Genomic DNA, 19,973 nt, shown 5'->3' with positions numbered 1-19,973 from the left:
CCTATGCAGTGAGGGGCTGGGAATGAAAAAGAGAACAAGCTTATTAAAATTCTTCTCCTAAAAGGATTTTGCTTGAAAATTAAAATTATTTAATTGAACATTAACAAAGATTTCATAGTCAAGGAAAAAAAATGCTGCCGATTACAGGGGGAGGAAAAAAGAGATACAGAATAATCTCCGTGCTATCATGGAAGCTGGAACAGATGATTGTGCCTTTGTTCTTTAACGATCTACATCTTAAATAGCAAAATGGTTCCATAACCAGAACCCTCAGTGGGCAGACTTCGAAAGCTGATTTCTTTCTCAGTTGCTAAGGTTTTTTTAATTAAAAAAAGCAACCATTCCACCACCCCCCAACAAAAACCAACCAAACAAACAAAAAAACAAACAAAAAAACAAAAAAAAACCCCAAAAAAGCCAACCAGAAACAAAGTTAATTTTTTACATGACCTTTGAAAAGCAAGCCATACTCACACACACACTAGAAACCAGGATTCAACAAATTACCACAAAGTAAAATAATAATAAGACTCCTTATTTCAATGTATCTTTATCAATTCCCTGTTTCAGTTTCCTTAAGAATGTGGGAGAGGGGACAGAGTCCCCAGTCATATCACTCTACTCGAGAACCAATATTCCTGGTTTTGCTGACATATCTATGAATTCAGGATTCAGTGGAAAGTGATACTAATCTTGTTTTGATCAATTTGTGCAAGGCGGCAGATTTTTAGAAATACCAAAAATCAGCTGTTTTACAGTAACAGAGAAACTGCTGTTTTAATTAGAATTCAATAAATATTTCTTCAAAAACAACTTCTGCCTCCCTTAAAACTGGAAGACTGACTCCATGATCTGCCTCTCCCAAGGCAAAGGTATTTTGTGGTCTTAATGCTGTGCTGTCATGTCTTAACATGCCCATGTGGATATAAGGATGTTTTTAGAGCAGCTTGCAGAGGCTGCAGCGTCTAGTCAAAGCCCAAAGAGGCAGGGCTAATTACAGACATGGCAAACATTTTAGACATCTGATTTTGAAATCCTTGATGTCTAGTATGGATGAAGATCAAGTAAAAATGTGAATGTCCAGCTATACATCACCCAAATAAATCCCAAAGTTGCCAATGGAAATGCTTCTCTTGGATTTTCACAGCAGTTTGATGATTACTATTTATGATGATGATGATATTCAAAGCCATTAGTCAAACCAAAGGAGAAACAATGAGCTAAAATTAACAAATTTCTCATGGAAGTAACCTAATATGTACAGCTGATATCAAGCCACCAGGACAAAGTTACTTTTCTTGATAGGTGTACACACAACACTGGGATGATCCACACATAACTACAGCAGAATCATCAGAATTAACACTCATTTCCAGCAGCCAAAGATCATTTATGTTTTTAAGAACATGAAAAGCTTTTCAAAGCTTTCTTCTGTTTTCCAGAAATGCAACTGGTCAAGCATTTGAAACATTATTCCCAGCTAGCATGTGTGTGACATACTTTCAAAGGGCTTCTCCTGGCAGACCAGGTCCCCTTGCAGGCTGGCTGAGGTGTCAGCAGACACAGGCAAAGCCTTCCTGGGGTAGTTCAGAATGAGACTGACATTGTGTCCTCGCATTGCTGCGGTCAGCAGAAACTTGACAGCCCAGAAATCCCGTGCTTAGCTTTTGCTTTGCAGGAGGGAGGGGCATTCCTTGCTTCTGAAAGTTCTGGCCACTATTTCTGGCCAGTTTGGGAGCAATGACAGCTGGCTGTGTAGAGAGCCACATCCAGCCGTCGACATCTTGAATATCTGAAGGTAATGCCAAGCTTTGGTGATATGAAGGAGAAGTGGGTGTGAAGGAATTTAGCAGAAGAGGGAAACAAGGATATCTATCCATGTTACCCCTGCAATTCAATTTACTTATTTGCCTGAAAAAAAACTTACAGAAATTGCCCCTTATATGCTAAAATGCAATTCCACTGAGACAGCTACAAATGATGCCTTTTCCTGGTCTTAAAATCAAGAGCCATACACGGTTAGAAGAGGAAAAGGGATTTTACCTTGGTATTTATTTTAAGGATCCTTAGGTGCACACGTCTAGGTCATATGCATCGAGATGCACCCTGCCCAAGTATATCCCCAAAGATCGGGTATAACGTTATAGGTTTACTAATTAGCAGATCTATCAAAGATTCCCCAATGAGAGGCTCAAGTGAGCCCCCCTCCCCAAGGAGCCTTCACCTGGATGGTTCTATCTTAGTTTATAGAATGTGTTCTGGAGAGGACCTTGGGGTCTGGGGCACACTGATCCCTAGCTACGAAGCTTCTAAAATGTTTAGTCTCCTAGCTTGACAAACAAGTCCAAGAATGTAGGGAAAAAGCACTAGGAATACAGAAGTTGCAAAAAGGTATTACAGGGGTATAAAAGAAAAGGCAAAAAATCTTCATGGCATCACAAATGCAACTCTCCTCCTTAGTTTAAAAAAAATAAATTACATGCCACTTTTACGTCTTTTGTAACATTTAAGGAACCTGTTTGTGCACAGCAATCTGAACTGGCTGTGTATCAGGAGTAGCTTCTGTGGAGCACCTGCACCACTTAAAACAGAGAAGAGTCTGAGAGGAAAAGTGTGGGTCAAAAACTAAAAAGCAAAGATTTTATTAATTAGAGAAGTAGTGGAATCTAATTTTTCTCCATTCAGCAGTGTTTAAACCCAAACAAATAATCAAATGAGTCCCAAGATTAATGACAGGCAAGATTTTCCACTGGAGAAAGTGAAAAGCAGTGACGCTTTTGTGATTTACACCAGTTGAATCTGGTCACAAGGTACAGAAGTCATGAATGTTTTGGTAAGCCTAGGTGACTGCCAAATAAAACAAAAATAGGATCAGGAGATGATTATCCAGCCATACAGAACTGGCTGACTCATCATGGAGCTGTTTCACCCCAAGAGTGGCTCAGAGGACACCAACCTTTCATCCCATGGTTATGCCACAGCAAAGAAGCAGATAAATCAAGAATATCAAGACCTTGTGTACTCAGTATGGTGGAAATAACAGAACTGCCCTCAGAGTTATTAGAATGCTCAGCTAGATGTCATTTTATGGAAGTATCTGCAGAATAGCACATTTTCTTACCTCTGCTCTGTGTTAAACAATGCAAAGATGTGTTTGCTGGACATGAAGCTCTTTTCAACATCTCGCACTTTCAAGTTGTCCAAAGGCAGCATATACTTCTTCTCTTTTTCCTAGAAAAAAAATGGATTTAAACAACACTGTGTGAGAAGAAGCCTGATGTCAGCAAGCTCTGTTTAGTTGGTAATGATCTTGATACATTTGTTACCATAAGGAAATACCCAAATTTAAATGTCTGCTCATATTTCATAGACCTACCTGCAAGAGAAATGAAAATGAAACCTCAGTTTCAGTTCTGTTTTTCACTGAACCTTTTGAAACATTTCCTAATAAAAAAAGTTCACCTCAAACACATAAACATCTACATTTGTTATTTTTCATTCCACTGAATTCTAAAAAGGCAAGGGTCAGATTTAACTAAAAAAAAGTGTCTGATCAATGAAGAACTCTTCTATGTCTGCACAGCAAGTGAAGTAACTGGTGACATAAGTTCATCTCTACTTTGTTGCTATTATTAATTATGTAAGCATGGCATTCAATAAACCCACACATAAACTTTCATTCTGCCAGTGAAAAATATGAAACCCATACAAATCAATCAAAATAATACCATTATCAAATCAAGGTTTTATACATACCATGTACAAACAAAATCAGACTCTAATCTAACCAACTTATTTCTCCAAATAGGAATGACTTATTCACTCTTGCTGTAGCCAACTCCTTTGCAATTTCATCACAACCCTCATTTACAGCACAATCACTGTAATTTCACCTTTTCCAGGTTTCTTCCTTCCCATCACTTCCAATTAAGGACTAGCAATACTCCCAAGGTAATTTACTATGTCAGAACAAAAAAACCCTGAGATTATTAGCTGCTGCCATTGTGTTAAACTTCTTTCAGTTGTTGCACTGATGGCTAAACTGAACCAAACCTCTCCAGTTTGCTTTGCAAACACACCACCTGTTAAACAGAAGGAACCAAAGACAAGAAGTTATCCTCGAAGCCCTCATTTTGGGCTTGCACATCACAATAACACTGCTGACAGAGGCATTAACACAGCACCGTTTAACAGCTTCTAAAAGCCATTAAGGTACCGTTAAGGCTGGTGCCACTATCATGGCAGCAATGCCATGCAGAGAGGCTTTATGCCCTGGAATTTTTCTAGTGGATACTAAATGGGGTTTTCGTGAATTTGGCTACCCGATGACCCTACAGAACTTCAATAAACCACCAAAATTGAAGAGCTTAGGATCCCTTTACAGTCCCTTATCAGCCAACATGAAGCAAGGCTGACTCATCTTTGCCCAGCCACAACCAGAGCCAGCTATAAAGTTCAGCACCACTGCACTTTCTGGAGTATTCTGGACTGAGGCATCACTTATGGGGGTTGGCTCAAGCAAGAAATATGCACAGGGTAATAGTTTATTGTATGCCACGAGACAGGACAAAGGAACAAACCAAACTAGGGCTCATTCTTCTCAATATGTGTTTCCCGGAATACACCAAGCAACTTCCAGTGCACAGAACTGGAAGATGTCCTGGCTGGGCTGAATATGTGTTCTGTAAGGGCAGATGCAATTCATCTTGGCTGAGCTTCAGCAGATTGCAAAACTAAGCTGGATGAGAAAAGCCTGAAGAGCGAAACTATAAAAATACCATGACACTGCCAACAACGGCTCACTTTCCTAGACAGCCTCATACCAGGCCTCAGGAGAAGAAAAAAGCAGATTTCAAAAGCCCTTCCGGAAAAGAACAGTTTCTCTTGTTGTTGAATACAAAGGTTATCAAATTCCATGTATTACATAAAAAGTATCTTCTGGATTTTGAAACTGCCTCTATCTTAACCATCCTAGAAATTATTACTCACAAAAAACGATACATATGTATATTCTTCACTCTCTCATCTAACATCTACTCCCATGAAGGAGTCTAGTTCTGTGTCACTCTGTAGCTGCTTATCACAGCTCATACCTATATTCTGCTTCCAGGAAATATGTATTGCCTGAAGCCTTGGGGCTCTCCCTGCAGGGACTGTACACTACCATCCATTCAGTAAGAATTACCACTGAGATAAATAAAAAAAGCCAAGTAAATTCATAATTTACCAATACAAAAATAAATAACAGTAAATGACGCTAAATAAAGAACTTACAGATTAGATATTTATGTATCAAAATTAAAAGTACACTGTCCTCTAATACAGATTTTTACTGCTATGATCTGTTTTTGCTATTACAAATTTATGTCCTAACTAATATAGTAAATAAAGGACAACAACGTATTAGCTTTGCTGCCATAACAAAGGGACACACACTTGCAAACTATTCTAGCATGTATTAAACTTTGTATTAAAAGCTTTTTTTTTTCCATTGGAAGATGGACTGCATGGCAGTGTTAAGAAACTTTATTTCAATTTTTTCTTTAAAACTTACCTTTCAGTTTTACAGAATAGGCTTATCATGATTTACTATTCAATTACTGAAAAATTAAGAAGTTTCTGATGAAGTTTTTGTTCTGACAGACACTATTCACTGACAAACCAAGCAACCACAGATGAATAAAAGTAGAAACTGATGAAAAAACTATACCAAGAATCTGATTGTCTAAACAAAAATTCCACAAGCAGGAAAGTTATATAAATGTTTGATGCCAAACTGTGAGAAAGTGTTTCTTCTGCAGCCACCAGGAAAAAGGAAATGCCTACTGAAGGCTAAGAAGTGGTTGGTATTTATTTACATGGCCTCCTACCCACATGCTGAGACAGGGCAGTTTCCAAGAAAGGGAAATCGCAGGGTGCCTGTGCTTGAAGCAAACAGAGACAGCATGTCACACAGGAGAGATCAGAGCTGAATACTGCTTAATGCCAGGAGAAAGGTATTACTGTGACATTAAAGTGTGGCAGCAAAACTCATTGCAATTTTTTTTCCCTCCAAAGTGGGGGAAAATATACATAAATGGAGAATGGGCTAATTCAACAGCAGATGAGCCCAACATTTCAGCCTAAGCTCAATTAATATTATGTTATGGTAAGGTAAAAAAAGCTCCAGCCAGGACTATTTGTGCATGTTTCCCATCCTGAGAAGCTGACAGCATAAGAAACAGGGAATGCATGAAGCCTAGGAGGAATGGGGCTAGGCACACTTCGACGAGTGACTACATGCACATAACTGTGGGTCCAGTTTGTCCCCCTCAGCATTTGTTCTTTTTTATTTATAGATTTTTATTTTTATAAAGGGGCAGAGAACTGAAGCGTGACACGAGGGGAAAAACCAGCACATGCTGATCTCACATAGAGACTTTGCCTCTCTTTTTCCAGAGTAGAGGAAAAGAAGGAAAAAGTGGGAGGTAGAATGGCCCATTCCTGTCCCTGTGACATGAAAAAAATTCCCCATACTCCACCTTAGAAAAACAAACGAACCTGCTGGCCTGGGGAGGCCTTCCCACCCTGGAGACGATGTTTCACCACTCGTGGGCATAAGTAGCACTCACATCCTTAATGGACCAGTTCTGTTCTCCGACAGGCAAGTGAGCTGCCAGGAACTGACAGCATGATGTAAATATGCCATATTACAACTGCCCCTTCCTTCTGCACTGTTTAAATGTACTAAAAATAAATACTGCTCAAGTCCAAAATGGCACAAGGGATACAAAAAATACAACAGCAGCTCCCCTTCCCCCAGCAGGGTCTCAGCCAGCACTTCCAGGCTAATGAACTCCATTGCATTTTCAGGCAGGGGCAGAAACTGCTTCAAAAAGCATTCCGTGCTTTTGGAACTTTCAGGCTCAGTCAAAACAGCAAAAGAAACCTTGGACACAACGTCAGCAAACTGGATGATAAGGGGAATAGAATTCCTTTGCTTCAAAGAAAAGAGATCGTTAAATTACTTCAGCTTCTTCCAGTTATCAAAGGTGATTCTTTTGTCACTTCAGGATGGCTACAGTGCAGCAGCAGCAGCAACAGCACAGGCTCTACTCCACAAGAGAACAGAATTAAAGTTCATGAAGGACAATTCAAACACACAATGCTCAGGTTCTGAAATGCAGGACTAAGCCAAATGTTAGCCCAATTGCACTTTCAGCAGCATTGAGACAATTGAGCTGGTTTGCTCACCACTTACGAATGCCTTATAGAACACCAACTTTGAAATGGAGGGTCATGACACCAACCAAAACCTCTCTATGTGGGGACCACAAGTTCAGAGAAATCAAGCTCCCAACTGGAAGCAGAGGCCACACCGGAAAGGCTGGTTTACAGCAGGATTCATTCTCTGCACCAGCCATACTGAGAGTACAAATCTCAGGAGTATTTACTGTGCACCAATAGCAAATGTCGATATCCACAAAATGCCTCTGCCATTAGTATGAGGCATTAACAAGTATTAGGCATTGATGAGGCAAAAGAGTGAACTGCTTTAAAATCATAAACTGAGGAAGAACAGCTTTGAAATGAAGCTGGGGAACAGCAGATAAAAAACTGCCTTTGGACTAGATTCCCAGACTGACACTGTACTGCTTGCTGTATTTGTTTCTGCATTAATACTCGGGGCTAATACTTACCTGACTCACAGGCGTCGTGCTTGACCATATTTCTGCCAGCAGCCAGTGATGGCAGGGCATTATTAAATATCCTGCATTCAGGGCTCTAAAACGTGTAGGTGGAACATCCAAGCCAAGCAACTATTTGGCAAAGCAGTTAAGCAGCAGAGGCAGAAAATAATCCCAAAGCAAAGATATTTTATAGTACTGTACTATTTTATACGGCCAGAGCAGTACCCACATTCTGCAGAGACACAAGAAGCAGTGGCTTGTGAACCTGCTGAGCCAGAGTGATCCGTATTAAAGAAAGAAGAAGAAAAATAATAGGAAGTGTAAGGAAATGCTGGTGGTCTGTGCCTGTTTACTCCCAAAAAGGAAAGGCTCAGACTTGTTTACACCTCAGAGCTCTGGCTGCCAGTGCAAACAGCCTACTCTGTGGCATCTGATGGAAGTGAAAACTATTAAGATGCCTCATAGAAACCTTTATAGTATTCAAATCAGTATCCGAGAATTTACCAAATTCTGACTTTAGATATACCCAAGAGAATTTTACTGTGTTTCTATTACAGTTTATATTTCTCTCTCAGTTGACAAAGCCACACAGCATCTTCACAATGGTCTCTGCTACACCACACTTTGCTTTAAAGCATACTTTGAAAAATGAAGCATGAGATTCTCAGACACTACTGCAAAATTCTGAAGAAAAATAAAGCAAGTTATTTTATGAGAGATTATTTAGCAGTGTGGAATCCAGGCCTGAGCAGCTCCTGGGTACAGATGTAGAAAACATAATTCTAGCACTTCTATAAAACGAAGAAGGAGCTGCTTTACCAGAAAAACAATATGTACACAAATATTCTAACATTTTAATGAAAAGTACTGCAAAGGAATACTTAACAAGTTGCAGACAAGAACATGTTTCTTCCATCTATGCACCTCTCCCCTCCAGTCTTCTAGAGCCAACTTCAAATTTCAAATCTCATGACAAAAATGTGACAATGGCTCAGGCTGATAAGTTGGGCTGTTAGAAGAACAGAGCACACAGCACAGAGCACAAATACCAAATCTTATATTCCTTCAGTCTTACAAGTCTTTATCTTTTGCCATAGTCAAAATAATGAGTTTCTTATATAAATCAAAGCTGAAAATGGTAAACCTGAAACCGTAGCTGAAAGAAAGATCTCACGATAGAACCAAGGTATTTCAGGTTTCAGTTATTATCTTTCTGTATTTTGCATTTGCACTGTCTTTTCCAGGCAATTATGAGTACTTCTGGCACTTGCAATTTTTTCCCAATCTTTTGGTATCTTTTTCCACAACATACTATTAAAAAATTTAAGAGCCTTTTTATAGCTCTGCTGCTTCTTCAGAATTCAACTATGGGACTAAACCCGATGCTAATGTTAAATCAGTCCTTAGTCTGGCGTTATCATTCATTTTACAGAGTGTAATTCATTTCCCACAGTGTTTTTCTCTCATAAGAACCAGTATTACATTTTTTTCCTGCACTTTTCCCAAAATTTCTTCAGGAATAGAAAAACAAAAGTTCGCAACCCTGCATTTGAAATACTTCATCAAGAAATGGTAGCTGGTTCTTCCTTGAAAGCAGTTTCCTATCCTGCTACATTTCAAGACTTTCCAGAAGGACACCAATATAGACTGTCTCTACATCACTATTTTGCAGAACAAAGGTTTACAATTTTAATTGAGGGCTTCCAGGGAGCTGAAGCTGCAGTTTGCATTCCTACAGCACACAGCAAAGCAGAACCTCACAACCCACCCACCCAGAGCTAGGCAGCCCCAAATTCCTCCTCCTCCTTGCCTGGAAGAGAGGATGGGCACAGAATCCTTGGGGAGTGCTGTGCTGAGCAGCCAAGCTGGCCTTGAAGTGCGAGCTGACACCTCTGAAACCTGCTGTAACAAGCTAATTCCATGGGGTTGGCTGCCTGCACCGCAGTCCCCATGTTATGGTACCCAGATAAACACCTTTTGCATTGTCAATATCTCATTTCCCTCAATAATGGCTCACTAGGCATCATTGGATTAGCGCAGAGCCTGAATGGTTGGATTAAGGAAAAAATAATAAAAGAAAAGAAAAAAAATTCTAGTAATTTCACTGGTACTCCCCTCTGCCTTTACATAATCGGTGCACCGAACAGAAGGGCAATAGTTTCTGGAATATATAACAAATTCAATGTGATTTAAGTTTGCCCCTCTCCAAAAGAGGTGTTTATTATCACAAGCGAAGGGCTGGTCTTTCACTGGTCTGTGCTGTCAGTAAAAGGATCAATCTGAGAAAGGGCCTGATGAAGAGGAAATCTCTGTGTAGCTCCTATTAGTTAGGATCTTGAAAGGTCATTTTGAATTTGGGAAATCTTGTCTGGGAAAGAAGCCAGCAATTCCTCTGAACTGATGCTGGCATTTAAAACTGAGAGAAAGCCCCAAGTGATGAACCAGTGACAGTCTGGAAAAATTCTGCTGGATGTGTCAAGTGGCTGCTTCGAAGGTAGAGGGGGGATAAATGTATCCTCTGACCTTCTTATCCTTTGCTACAAAGCCTGCTTAGGACAGTTTGTTTTTCTCTGCTGGTGCTCAAGTTTTTGTTTTTCACTCCTCACTTACTGCAGATCATCCAAGAACCACAGTGGTCTGTAAGAGCAGTAGTGCAGGATGAAGGGCTTTGGAGCAGCACATCTGTGCTGGCAGAGGGCACAGAGGGACAATGACGCACCACAGTCTGCAAGATCAAGCTTCTCAGTTGGGTACAGCTTTTCGTGAACAATTTTGCTTATCACATATATGTGTGTGTGTATAAAAATATGACGTTATATATATGTGTATACATGTGTTTTGGTGGTGGGATTTTTTTAATTCACAGAAAAAACATAATTCTTGAAACCTCTTTGAATAGAAGTGCAGCTCAGATTTCAGTCTTGAGAAGGTGATGGTCTGGGTGGATGAACCTCTCTAGTTCTAATGATCTCTAGCATTAGGAATACTAAGATAATATGGAAAAAACCAGGAAGCTGTACTGTATTTTCAGCTTCCTCCATCCCCTGAACTTGTAGATAGAAAGAGAACCTTTCATTTATAAGCCTCCTGAAATTCCTCAGTAGGCACATGAAGAAGATGCACCTTTGATACAGTACCTTTTTTTCTGCTGGAAAAGCATTTCTTAAAACTCCTCTAGCTTTTGTATCCATTTCAGTTTCTATAAAGTGAATCGTAGAAAAGTTCAAACTCAGGAAGCCACCAGATACCTTTCCCTGGGTACCAACTGAAGGATCTCCAGAGATGCTACATCCTTTGTGTATGCAGAAAAAAGATCTTTTCTGCAAGATGTAAAATTATAAATATGCAATTACATAATTATGTAAAAAACATTAAGCAGGATTTTCCTGAGGCAATGCATCTGTCTCTGCAGGACTCCTAAAGATGCAACATAATGCACACACGCAAATTAGTTCGTGGCACTTATGCTGCCCTACTTGCTTGTTATCATTAAAAGCTTTCAGACAGCAATCAATTTCACTGTGGTGGAGATTACTGCAAAATGCATTAAGAAGTTCACGCCTGTGGCAATGGTCACTGAAAATATTTTGGAAAGCATCCCAGAAGTATAAGACTTTTTCCAGACATCCGAGAGAAACTCTGCTGTGACAGAGCTTCTGGTGTCAAGACTTCTCCCCCAGCACCCCTCCTCCTTAGTTGGTTGTTTTTTTTTATAGCAGCATATTTTGAAAGGTACATTTCAGCTTTTTAATTTTTAATTTTTTTTTTTTTTTCTACATCAAGCCAAGATACTTGGGTCATGGAAAACATTAACTTCTGAGACAACTGTCTGAAGCTATCTCCTTCCTTGCTCTACATCATATGTATAAATATACTCTAGCGTCTTAATTTCATCAAACAAAAACTATTGAATTATAAAAAGAGTGACAAAATCACCTGCTTACTCTATCACAACATTTTGGAGTTTGGGGTTGTTTTTTTTTTAAATAAGTAGCCCTGGGGATGTTCCTATAACTAATAAACAAAGAAAAATGAATACACCATAACCACCAAGCACTATTTCTACTTCATAACAAAAACATTACCTTCAAATGTTAATTCACATAATGCCATCAAATCTTCAATGGAAGGTTTTGGGATGTGTCTCAGAATTTGACAAGAGCTATCCTAAAATAATTACAGCAATATGCAGGAAAACCTGCAGCCCTCTGTCCTTGAAAATCAGTATTAGATTGAAATCTCCTTAGAAATACTCATCAGGAATGTTCCCATGAAGCTGTCCCAGACTGAAGCACTCTTGAAGCTCATAGCCAAAGCTGTTCCTCAAACTGAGCTTAAGTTGTCTCTGTTCTTGAACCCTCCTAAGCCAGATGCCACCTCTGAATCTACATCGCCTGCCCCAGTAAGTACTGGAATGTGAGTGGGGATTGACTCAACTCAGAAAACCTAATCTGACAAACAGGGGCACAGTAATGTGGAAAAAAAGCTTAGTAGAACATCCAAGAAAATAGAAAATGTTCAAAAGATCCAATCTCAAGGTTCTCTGGTTCAAATTGAGGCCATTTCCTCGTCTTGCTGGTTGTCTAGGAGAAGAGACCGACCCCACCTGGCTACACCCTCCTTTCACGTAGTAGTAGAGAGCAATAAGATCATCTCTGAACCTCTTTTCTCCAGGCTGAGCCACCCCAGATCCCTCAACCTCTCCTCATATGACTTGTCCTCCTTCACCAGCTTTGTTGCCCTTCTCTGGACTGGCTCCATCAAAGTTACTGTCACTAAAAAAAGTGACAGCAAGGTGCAAGGCTGTTGTAGTGGGGATTCCTACAACACGCATATACAGCGAGGCCCGTGGAAAAGAAATATAAGGACCGATTCTTGGTAGATGCTTTCAAAGAGATGTTTATTTTCCAACCACATGGCCAGCGACTGCTGAAGAACTGTATCAATCACAGGACCAGAGGGTCCTTGCCGGGCAGGGGAACACGAAACAACCAATGGGGTTGACCAGGGAGTAGGGAAACCCCATGCCTCCACCCCGGGGCCCCTCTCCCAGGACCCCACGCCAGGGGGGAGGAACCCCAACATGAGGCAGTGCTAGTCTTCTACTGACCCCTACCACCAGGAGTATGTGCAGAGGGAGGTGTGTGTAGGAGAGCTGCCAAATATGGCACTTTTCAGTCTGCAGATGCTACATATGAAAAGAAAACATCCAAGTGTTGCTCACTCCCAAGCATCTCTGTCCTGATAACTGTATATTAGTTTGTCATATGCAGAAGTGTGTTCCATGAAGGACACTGGACACATTGCAAATCATTTTGATTGTGCTGCTCAGCTGTTGCCTTGCAGCAGAATACAGAAAACAGAGGTCCTGTTCCAGCATCATCCCAAGGGAAAGTATGTCAACCATACAGCACACCTTAAAAACACACACCTGAAACAGAGGGACAAACTCCCCTGCCTTGGCCACGTGCTCCCTTTAAATACCATGGCAGGTGCTGAACTCAGGCAGATACCTCAGCAGGAGGTACCACACTTTGGGGAAGCACACAGCACCCCATCTGGAAGGATAGAGACAGCCTCAATCTGAAATAAACACAGACTGTTCAAGTGCTGTCATTGCCCTTTCATGTGATGGCAGACCTTGGTTGATTTATTGACAGATCACCTTTGTCAGCTTCATACAAGCCCACCTTTGTGCCCTTGCTGAATCACAATGACAGGATAACAGCCCTAACACGAAAGCCTTAGAGACCAGCCATCCTTGGCACCACTGGCAGTTCTCCTGCAGGCCCAGAGCAGGCCGTGCCACATCCAGAACAGATCATCCAAAGCCACCTTTGCAGCCAGCTCAAGCAGAAACAGGCAAACAAACACTCTGTAAGAACAAACTTACAGCACATCTTCAGCCATGTGGTATCAGTTTCCCTATGTCAGCAGCAACAGCCAGAGGTTTGTGCGAAGAGGCAGATCATGCACTGTCACAACCAAGACCTAGGAACAAAGCTGGACTGCCATTGTGCACTGTGAGGGGCACAGGGGGAAGTGGGGTACTGAAGTCAGGAGACATCATCTGTGATGCTTCTGGCTGCCAGATTCACTCTTAACAAAGCAGCAACAAACTCTCAGCCAACCAGAGACTCCATCATCATCGCTGTGAGCAACACAAAAAACTGGGCAATGAGAGTATCTCTGAAGAGTATCAGCACCAGGGAGGAGGCATTTCCCTCACTATTCCATGGTGGATAAGGTCTTCAGGAACTGCCAGATTTAAGAATCTTGCAGTCATATTCTTTGGCTATTACAAAATAAAAACCTTACTAATTCAAAAGTATTTTTAATTGTTTTTCTATTGTTTTAAATTTTTTCTTTTCTCCATATCTCTTCCAATCCAGACTAACGCCAAACCTTGTCTTTTCTTGCAGTGACATTTAAAATATGTCACTTCTCCTCTGTATAAAATAACATCATCTTTAAAGAATTCCAGTTCTCCCATGTCTGGATTCCTGCAATCAAGTACTACTCTGATTCATACCTAACACCCTCTTTTATTCCATGCTGTTTGCTTCGGGAGGAAAATACAGATTGAATATACCATTGTGTAGACTGAAAGTTGTGTTAAGATGACAAACACCTGCATTTACTTAATCATCTTTGTTAAGATACTGTCAGTTGGCCGCCCCAAGAGCACAATTAAAAAGGAGCTCTTTCCTAAGGAAAAAAAACTCTAACCAATGATCACAATAGCTGTAAGATCTACCTTCATCATGCTCTAAAAATTTGTAACATGCAGCTTGGATAGCTATTGTTGGTGAAGTGATATTATGAAAGTAAGATTTTTAAAGATTCAATAAATAAGGTGTAAAGTTTTGCTTCAGCAGCACTGGCTACACATGCTTAATCTCAGCTGTTTCAAAGAATCCATGAAAGGTACAATGGCTTTGAAAGTCTCCAGGAGCTTGAGAACTCCAAACAAACAATGGTAATGCAAGAGGTAATGACATTATTGCAAACACAGAAGACAACAAAAAAGGTGCATTGATATCCAAAAGTTGAAACACGCCTGCAAAAATGTTGAATTTTTACAGTATGAGGCTGTACTATGGACAAGGAAGACGAACCTGCTGCTTCTCTGGAAGAAAGGGCAATATTTGCTATACAGCACTTCCTCAACAGTGTAAGTCTTTATCAATGCTGACTCAAAATATTGGGGACTATCAACTCCCTGGCCCTAAACTTGCAGGACACTATTACATTTGTAAAGAATCACTGCAGCATACGTACACTAATTCTACATAACATTGACATACGGCACTGAATTCCCAGACAGTCAGTCAAAGTTCTGGGCAGGAAACCAAATTCCAGGGTTTTTTTTTTCTTTAAACACTATGTCAAAACACCCCTATTACTCGTTACTTGTGCTTTGAAAGATACACTCCATTACTCCTTAATGTCGTTAGCTTTTACAGATACTGCAACCAACAAGGAACTGCTGCTGGAAAAATCTATTACAACTGCTTTCTAACACTGACATTTTGAAAGTGTTTCCATAGGAAAGCAGCACGGTCACAACAAAAATCCAAGTGAAAACAAGATAGCTAACCTACAAATATATGTACAAAATTGAATTTCAGTAAGGAATCTATAAGAATGAAACTATCTATCAAACTCCGAAGTATATAATTTTTCACAAAGAAGTTAGTTCTATGATTGATTCTGAAAACTGAATTCATACAACTAAGCCTTACTCGTGTAAACCATCTTACTAGCTGTCAGTGAGCTCATTTCACACACAGTTAATTCTGCTATCAGAGATCATCCTTTAACGAGTTCTAAAGCAATAAAGAACATTTTAGACAAACATTTTTCCGCTCATTTTGTTTTCAGGACACTCAAAGATACATAGCAGGGAGGACAGCTTATTGTAAAGTTGTCCATGCAACAAAATTTTAAAAATACAATATAAAACAAAGAAAACAATTCAGCTAGTTCTCCTCTGGCCTTCAAAAGCCTCAAAAATCTTGAAATAAAGTACTGAAATAAAAAGTTCATTAAAAGTGTTCTATGTTTGCCCAAGCGCTATTTCAACATCATATTCAGCAATTTGATTTTCTCTGATCCATTCTTTACATTTACATTACTCAAACTAAATGTATATTTTAATTATTGTCTCAATTCATTCCTTTTGCTGAAATAACATTCTGTGCTCCTTTGAGGATATTCCCAAGGTTAAAAAAACTAGATTGTCTAGCAGTTTAGATTTGTTTTAAATGTCTAATAATACACTATACTGAAATAGCTTGAAATAATGAGGGTTTTATACTAATAGATTACCAAAATATAATTACTAGTAACTCCCAGAAAAAAAGTACATAACAATAAACAAGGCTAAATGCATGTATATTTAAATAAATGCATTACAGAACTAATTGCCATTACTCAAAAAAGAAAAAAAAAATCCTCCCCAAACCAAGCGTTATAAGCCTGGAAAATTTACATTTTAAAGAAATTCACATTCCCTAATGAAAACAGAAGGCCTCAAAGATCAACCTACCCTGAAATCACACTTTAGAAATGCGGATGGGAGAGAACCTAATTCAGAAGGGGAAAAATACAGTTTAGTCTAAGAACACAAAACTAGGGTTTAAAGCCAAATTCACTTGGCAGCTGCACAGAGCCTTTACAGGTGAATCCTGAGTCCCCTTGTTTTTCTTGCACTCACTTCCTTTTCCCACATCTTCTGCAAAAGATGTTTGGTGCAAGAAGTGTTTTTCAAGTCAGGAACCACAGAAATGGAAAGACAACTCTGGCCACAGTTTGTATGTGGACAAAGACCACCACTTCTAGGTGCTTTTTGCAGAGAAGGGCACTGTTTGTAAAGCAGCTGGAACTGTACACGGCACTCTTACAAAACTGACACCACCTCCTCCTAAAAGGTAAGTGAAGATAGGAGCCTTTGATATCAGTGACCTCTGATATTTTCTGCAGGCATAAAAAAAATCCCAGACCCTTTCAGATCACTAAGACACAAGATTGCCTTGAAGAGAAGCACATTATGGAATTTTTCTTGCGCTCACTGAAAAGGAGGAAAATTTTATATACCCTAACAGGCGCATGCCCCTTAATCTAAAATAATTATACTCTCATTACCATTGGATACTAAATTCCGTCAGCTTAAACAACACAGCCAAAAAGTCTTCATTATTTCGTTATTTGGATCATTTAGTGCAAAACTTGACTGATGTCAGGTGATGAGTTCTCTAAGAAAACATTTCTAATTCATTTGAACTGGGCTGCAAATTCTCAGCTTACTCTGCAGTTTAAGAAAATCCTCACTGCCCTCACACAAACATCCACACAGACACAGCACTGCTTCAAAAGAAAGAAACCCTACTGTAGAATGGTTTGGGTTGGAAGAGTGGAAGGGAGTTTAAAGCTCATCTCATTCCCACCCCCCTGCCATGGGCGGGGACACCTTCCACTGTCCCAGGCTGCTCCAAGCCCCATCCAACCCAGTCTTGAACATTTCCAGGCATGAAGCATTCACAGCTTCTCTGGGCAACCTATGCCAGGGCCTCACCACCACCACAGGGAAGAATTTCTTTCTGGTACCTGATCTAAACCCACTCCCTATCAATTTAAAGCCATTATCCCTTGTCCTATCAGTCCAAGCCCTTGTCAAAACTACCTCTCCAGCTCTCTTGGAGTTCCTTTAATTTATACTTCAGCTGCTCTAAGGTCTCCCTGGAGCCTTCTGTTCTCCAGGCTGAAGAACCCTAACTCTGTCAGCCTGTCCTCATAGGAAAGATGCTCCAGCCTTCTGAGCATCTCAATGGCCTCCTCTGGACTTGTTTAAAAAGAACTGTTAATTACAGAATCACAACACTCGTTTCTCTGCTATTCATGTCCTAAAGGGGAGGTGGCCCTAGAAGGGAGAAAAATTTAGCGAGGACTATAAAGCAGTTCAGAGTACCTCAAAGATGAAAATGAGAAAGTAAAAAGACCTGTTGATAAGTATAAAACATGGTGACCTGGAGAAATGGCTGCAGAGGTGGGAATAAGGTTAGGAAAAGGTTATGGAAGAAACTGCTGCACAGTTATCTAAAATATCTGTAGACTGACTTAGTAATGGCACACAAATGGGAAAAGCTAGAAATTTCTAATACAGAATCAAAATTATTACTTAATTCATCTAACAGAGATCTAGTGGAATAATTCATCTGGAAAACTGACATATCTTTATATTCTTGTTTAGAGAGTCAGACAGAAAATAACTGCAAAAGCGTCTTCTTTCATATCAAAAGTTCACATATTGGTGTGGGGTTGACACAACAGAGAACACTCCCAAAGGCAATAAGCAACAAAAAACATGTGCATCACCATCACCACGATTTTCAGTGATCACGATATAGATTCATGGTGGAGAACTTAAAGATAATGAGGTGTTTTAACTAAAACAGACACACCATGGAAAAAGCTGACCTACTGCTTGGTTGAGGGGGAAACCCATTAATAGGCGATGTTGAGAAAGCTCCAGTGTTCAATCTTTCTTTTACATTATTCTTCACCAAAAAGCCTACAAAGCAGTAAAAATTATTATGGCTAGATATTAGGAAAATAAAATTAAGTTAAAGAAAATGAAGCATCAGCATAAACTGCAAAGTTCAGTTAAGCCCCCACCCCCTTCCTTCAGCTCTCTCAAATGCCTCAGTTTTAAATCAACAGCTTGAAGTCATAAGAGTAAGAACTCTGCAACTGATACATGTAAACCTCTTATCTAAGTTACAGAGGGAATAAAACAGCAAACCTGATTTAAAATGCCCAGGAGTTCCTTAGAGCTACGCCCTGCTCTTACTCTGCTATTTACACTGCAAGCAGCATCTTTGCTGTTCAAGACGACACACAGTCTTCACCAAAAGCAAAGCCTGAGCATCTCAAATGCTTTTGTGTTCTAAGCATGTCTTTCCCCCTCTGCTCTACCCCACTGCAGACAATTTTCCAGAGTCTAGACCTGGATCCACCAGCTCCTTCTCTCCAGAACTGCTTTTTCCAAGTCCCAGCTCCTGTACCATGCTTGGGAAGGTGCTCAGGGCAGTGCGTTAGACACAGCTTGGCAGAGGTGCTTGAGACAGGGACATGAGACATGGGTTCTAACAACAGAATTAAACAAACTCAATTTTTCAGGAATGATGCAACTTCTTGTTTGTGTGGAGCTGAAAGGCACAAACACCCTGTGCTCACCCAGCATGAAAACCCTCACTCTATGGAATAAACTGCAACTTCAAACCAAACCCAGAGAAGAGGAGTGAGTCCAGCTGAGCAGGAGACTCAATCCATAGAGGCACCTTCATCTTCCACTGGAGAGGTCAACATCTGGGTCTGCTCCAAAAGCAAAGGTCTCAAGGCTCTGAGAAATAAAGGACCACGCCTTAATTTATCCCCTCCTGGCTGGGTACCAGCCTAGCTCAGGAGTAGCTACTCATCTTTTCCATTTGGTAGAGTAGGGTGTTGGACCATCCTCTCAGGAGCAAATAATTTACAGAAAAGCATAACTTCATATGTCTCACATGAAGTCTATAGGAACTTGGGCATTGTACACAGCAAAGAAGGTCATGATGGAAATAATGAAGAACTTAGAATTCTAAGTTTCATGTAACTTGTGCCAATAAAGTGTTGGCTATCCCCAAATTAAGCTTGCCATATAAACTGTTCCTAAACTGTTGAATAAGTTTTTTTGTAAGCAGGGAGAAACACAGCTATAAATGTCTGAAGTCCTTGTCCACATTTTGACCTCAGATGCCTAAAGGCACTCATTCTGCTCCCACAGTGTGGAATGCCCTCCCACAAAGCTCCCGTGTGGAATCTTCAGAGGCTATTTTTGCAAAGCATAATAAAAAGACATTTCTTGCTAGACTTTCTGCTGTTAGCAGCACAGCTTATTGACCACCTCTGAGGATGCCTGCACTTTCCACAGTAATTCATACAGATGGGATTTCTTATGTGTAGTTACCCATTACAAAAACCTAACTGAAAATGTACAGTTGTCAACAATTAGACAAAGGAGGAAGCAAACTTCTCTTTATGTAAGGATGTATCTGTCTTCACAGTGAAAAAAGAAAATACTATTTTCATGAGGTTTACTGCTAATTTATTACAGCAATTAAACTGTCCAGTGAATCTGTCTGTATCAACTTATTTCCAGATCCAAAACCAGATGCAAAAACCACCTTTCATTTAATTTGATTATTCTAACTTGTGTAGAGTGTGTAGAAATAGATATTTTGGCAACTGGTTGCTAACGAGCTT

At 40.1% G+C, this 19,973-nt stretch overlaps 1 protein-coding gene across 16 annotated transcripts in view; it reads right to left on the bottom strand.

Moving 5' to 3' along the window:
• Window positions 1-19,973, bottom strand: part of DNM3 (dynamin 3) — a 180,834-nt gene that overhangs the window by 64,740 nt on the left and 96,121 nt on the right. For all 16 annotated transcript variants that reach the window (XM_032118668.1, XM_032118663.1, XM_032118666.1 and 13 more), the window contains one exon: window positions 3,122-3,231. In XM_032118668.1, the coding sequence (XP_031974559.1) occupies window positions 3,122-3,231 (110 nt within the window). The remainder of the gene's footprint in view (window positions 1-3,121; window positions 3,232-19,973) is intronic.

Source organism: Corvus moneduloides, chromosome 9, assembly GCF_009650955.1.
Source record: "Corvus moneduloides isolate bCorMon1 chromosome 9, bCorMon1.pri, whole genome shotgun sequence".
Classification (NCBI taxonomy): Eukaryota; Metazoa; Chordata; class Aves; order Passeriformes; family Corvidae; genus Corvus; species Corvus moneduloides.
The sequence above is the reverse complement of the archived record's forward strand: the minus strand, read 5'-3'. Positions and strand labels throughout refer to the sequence as shown.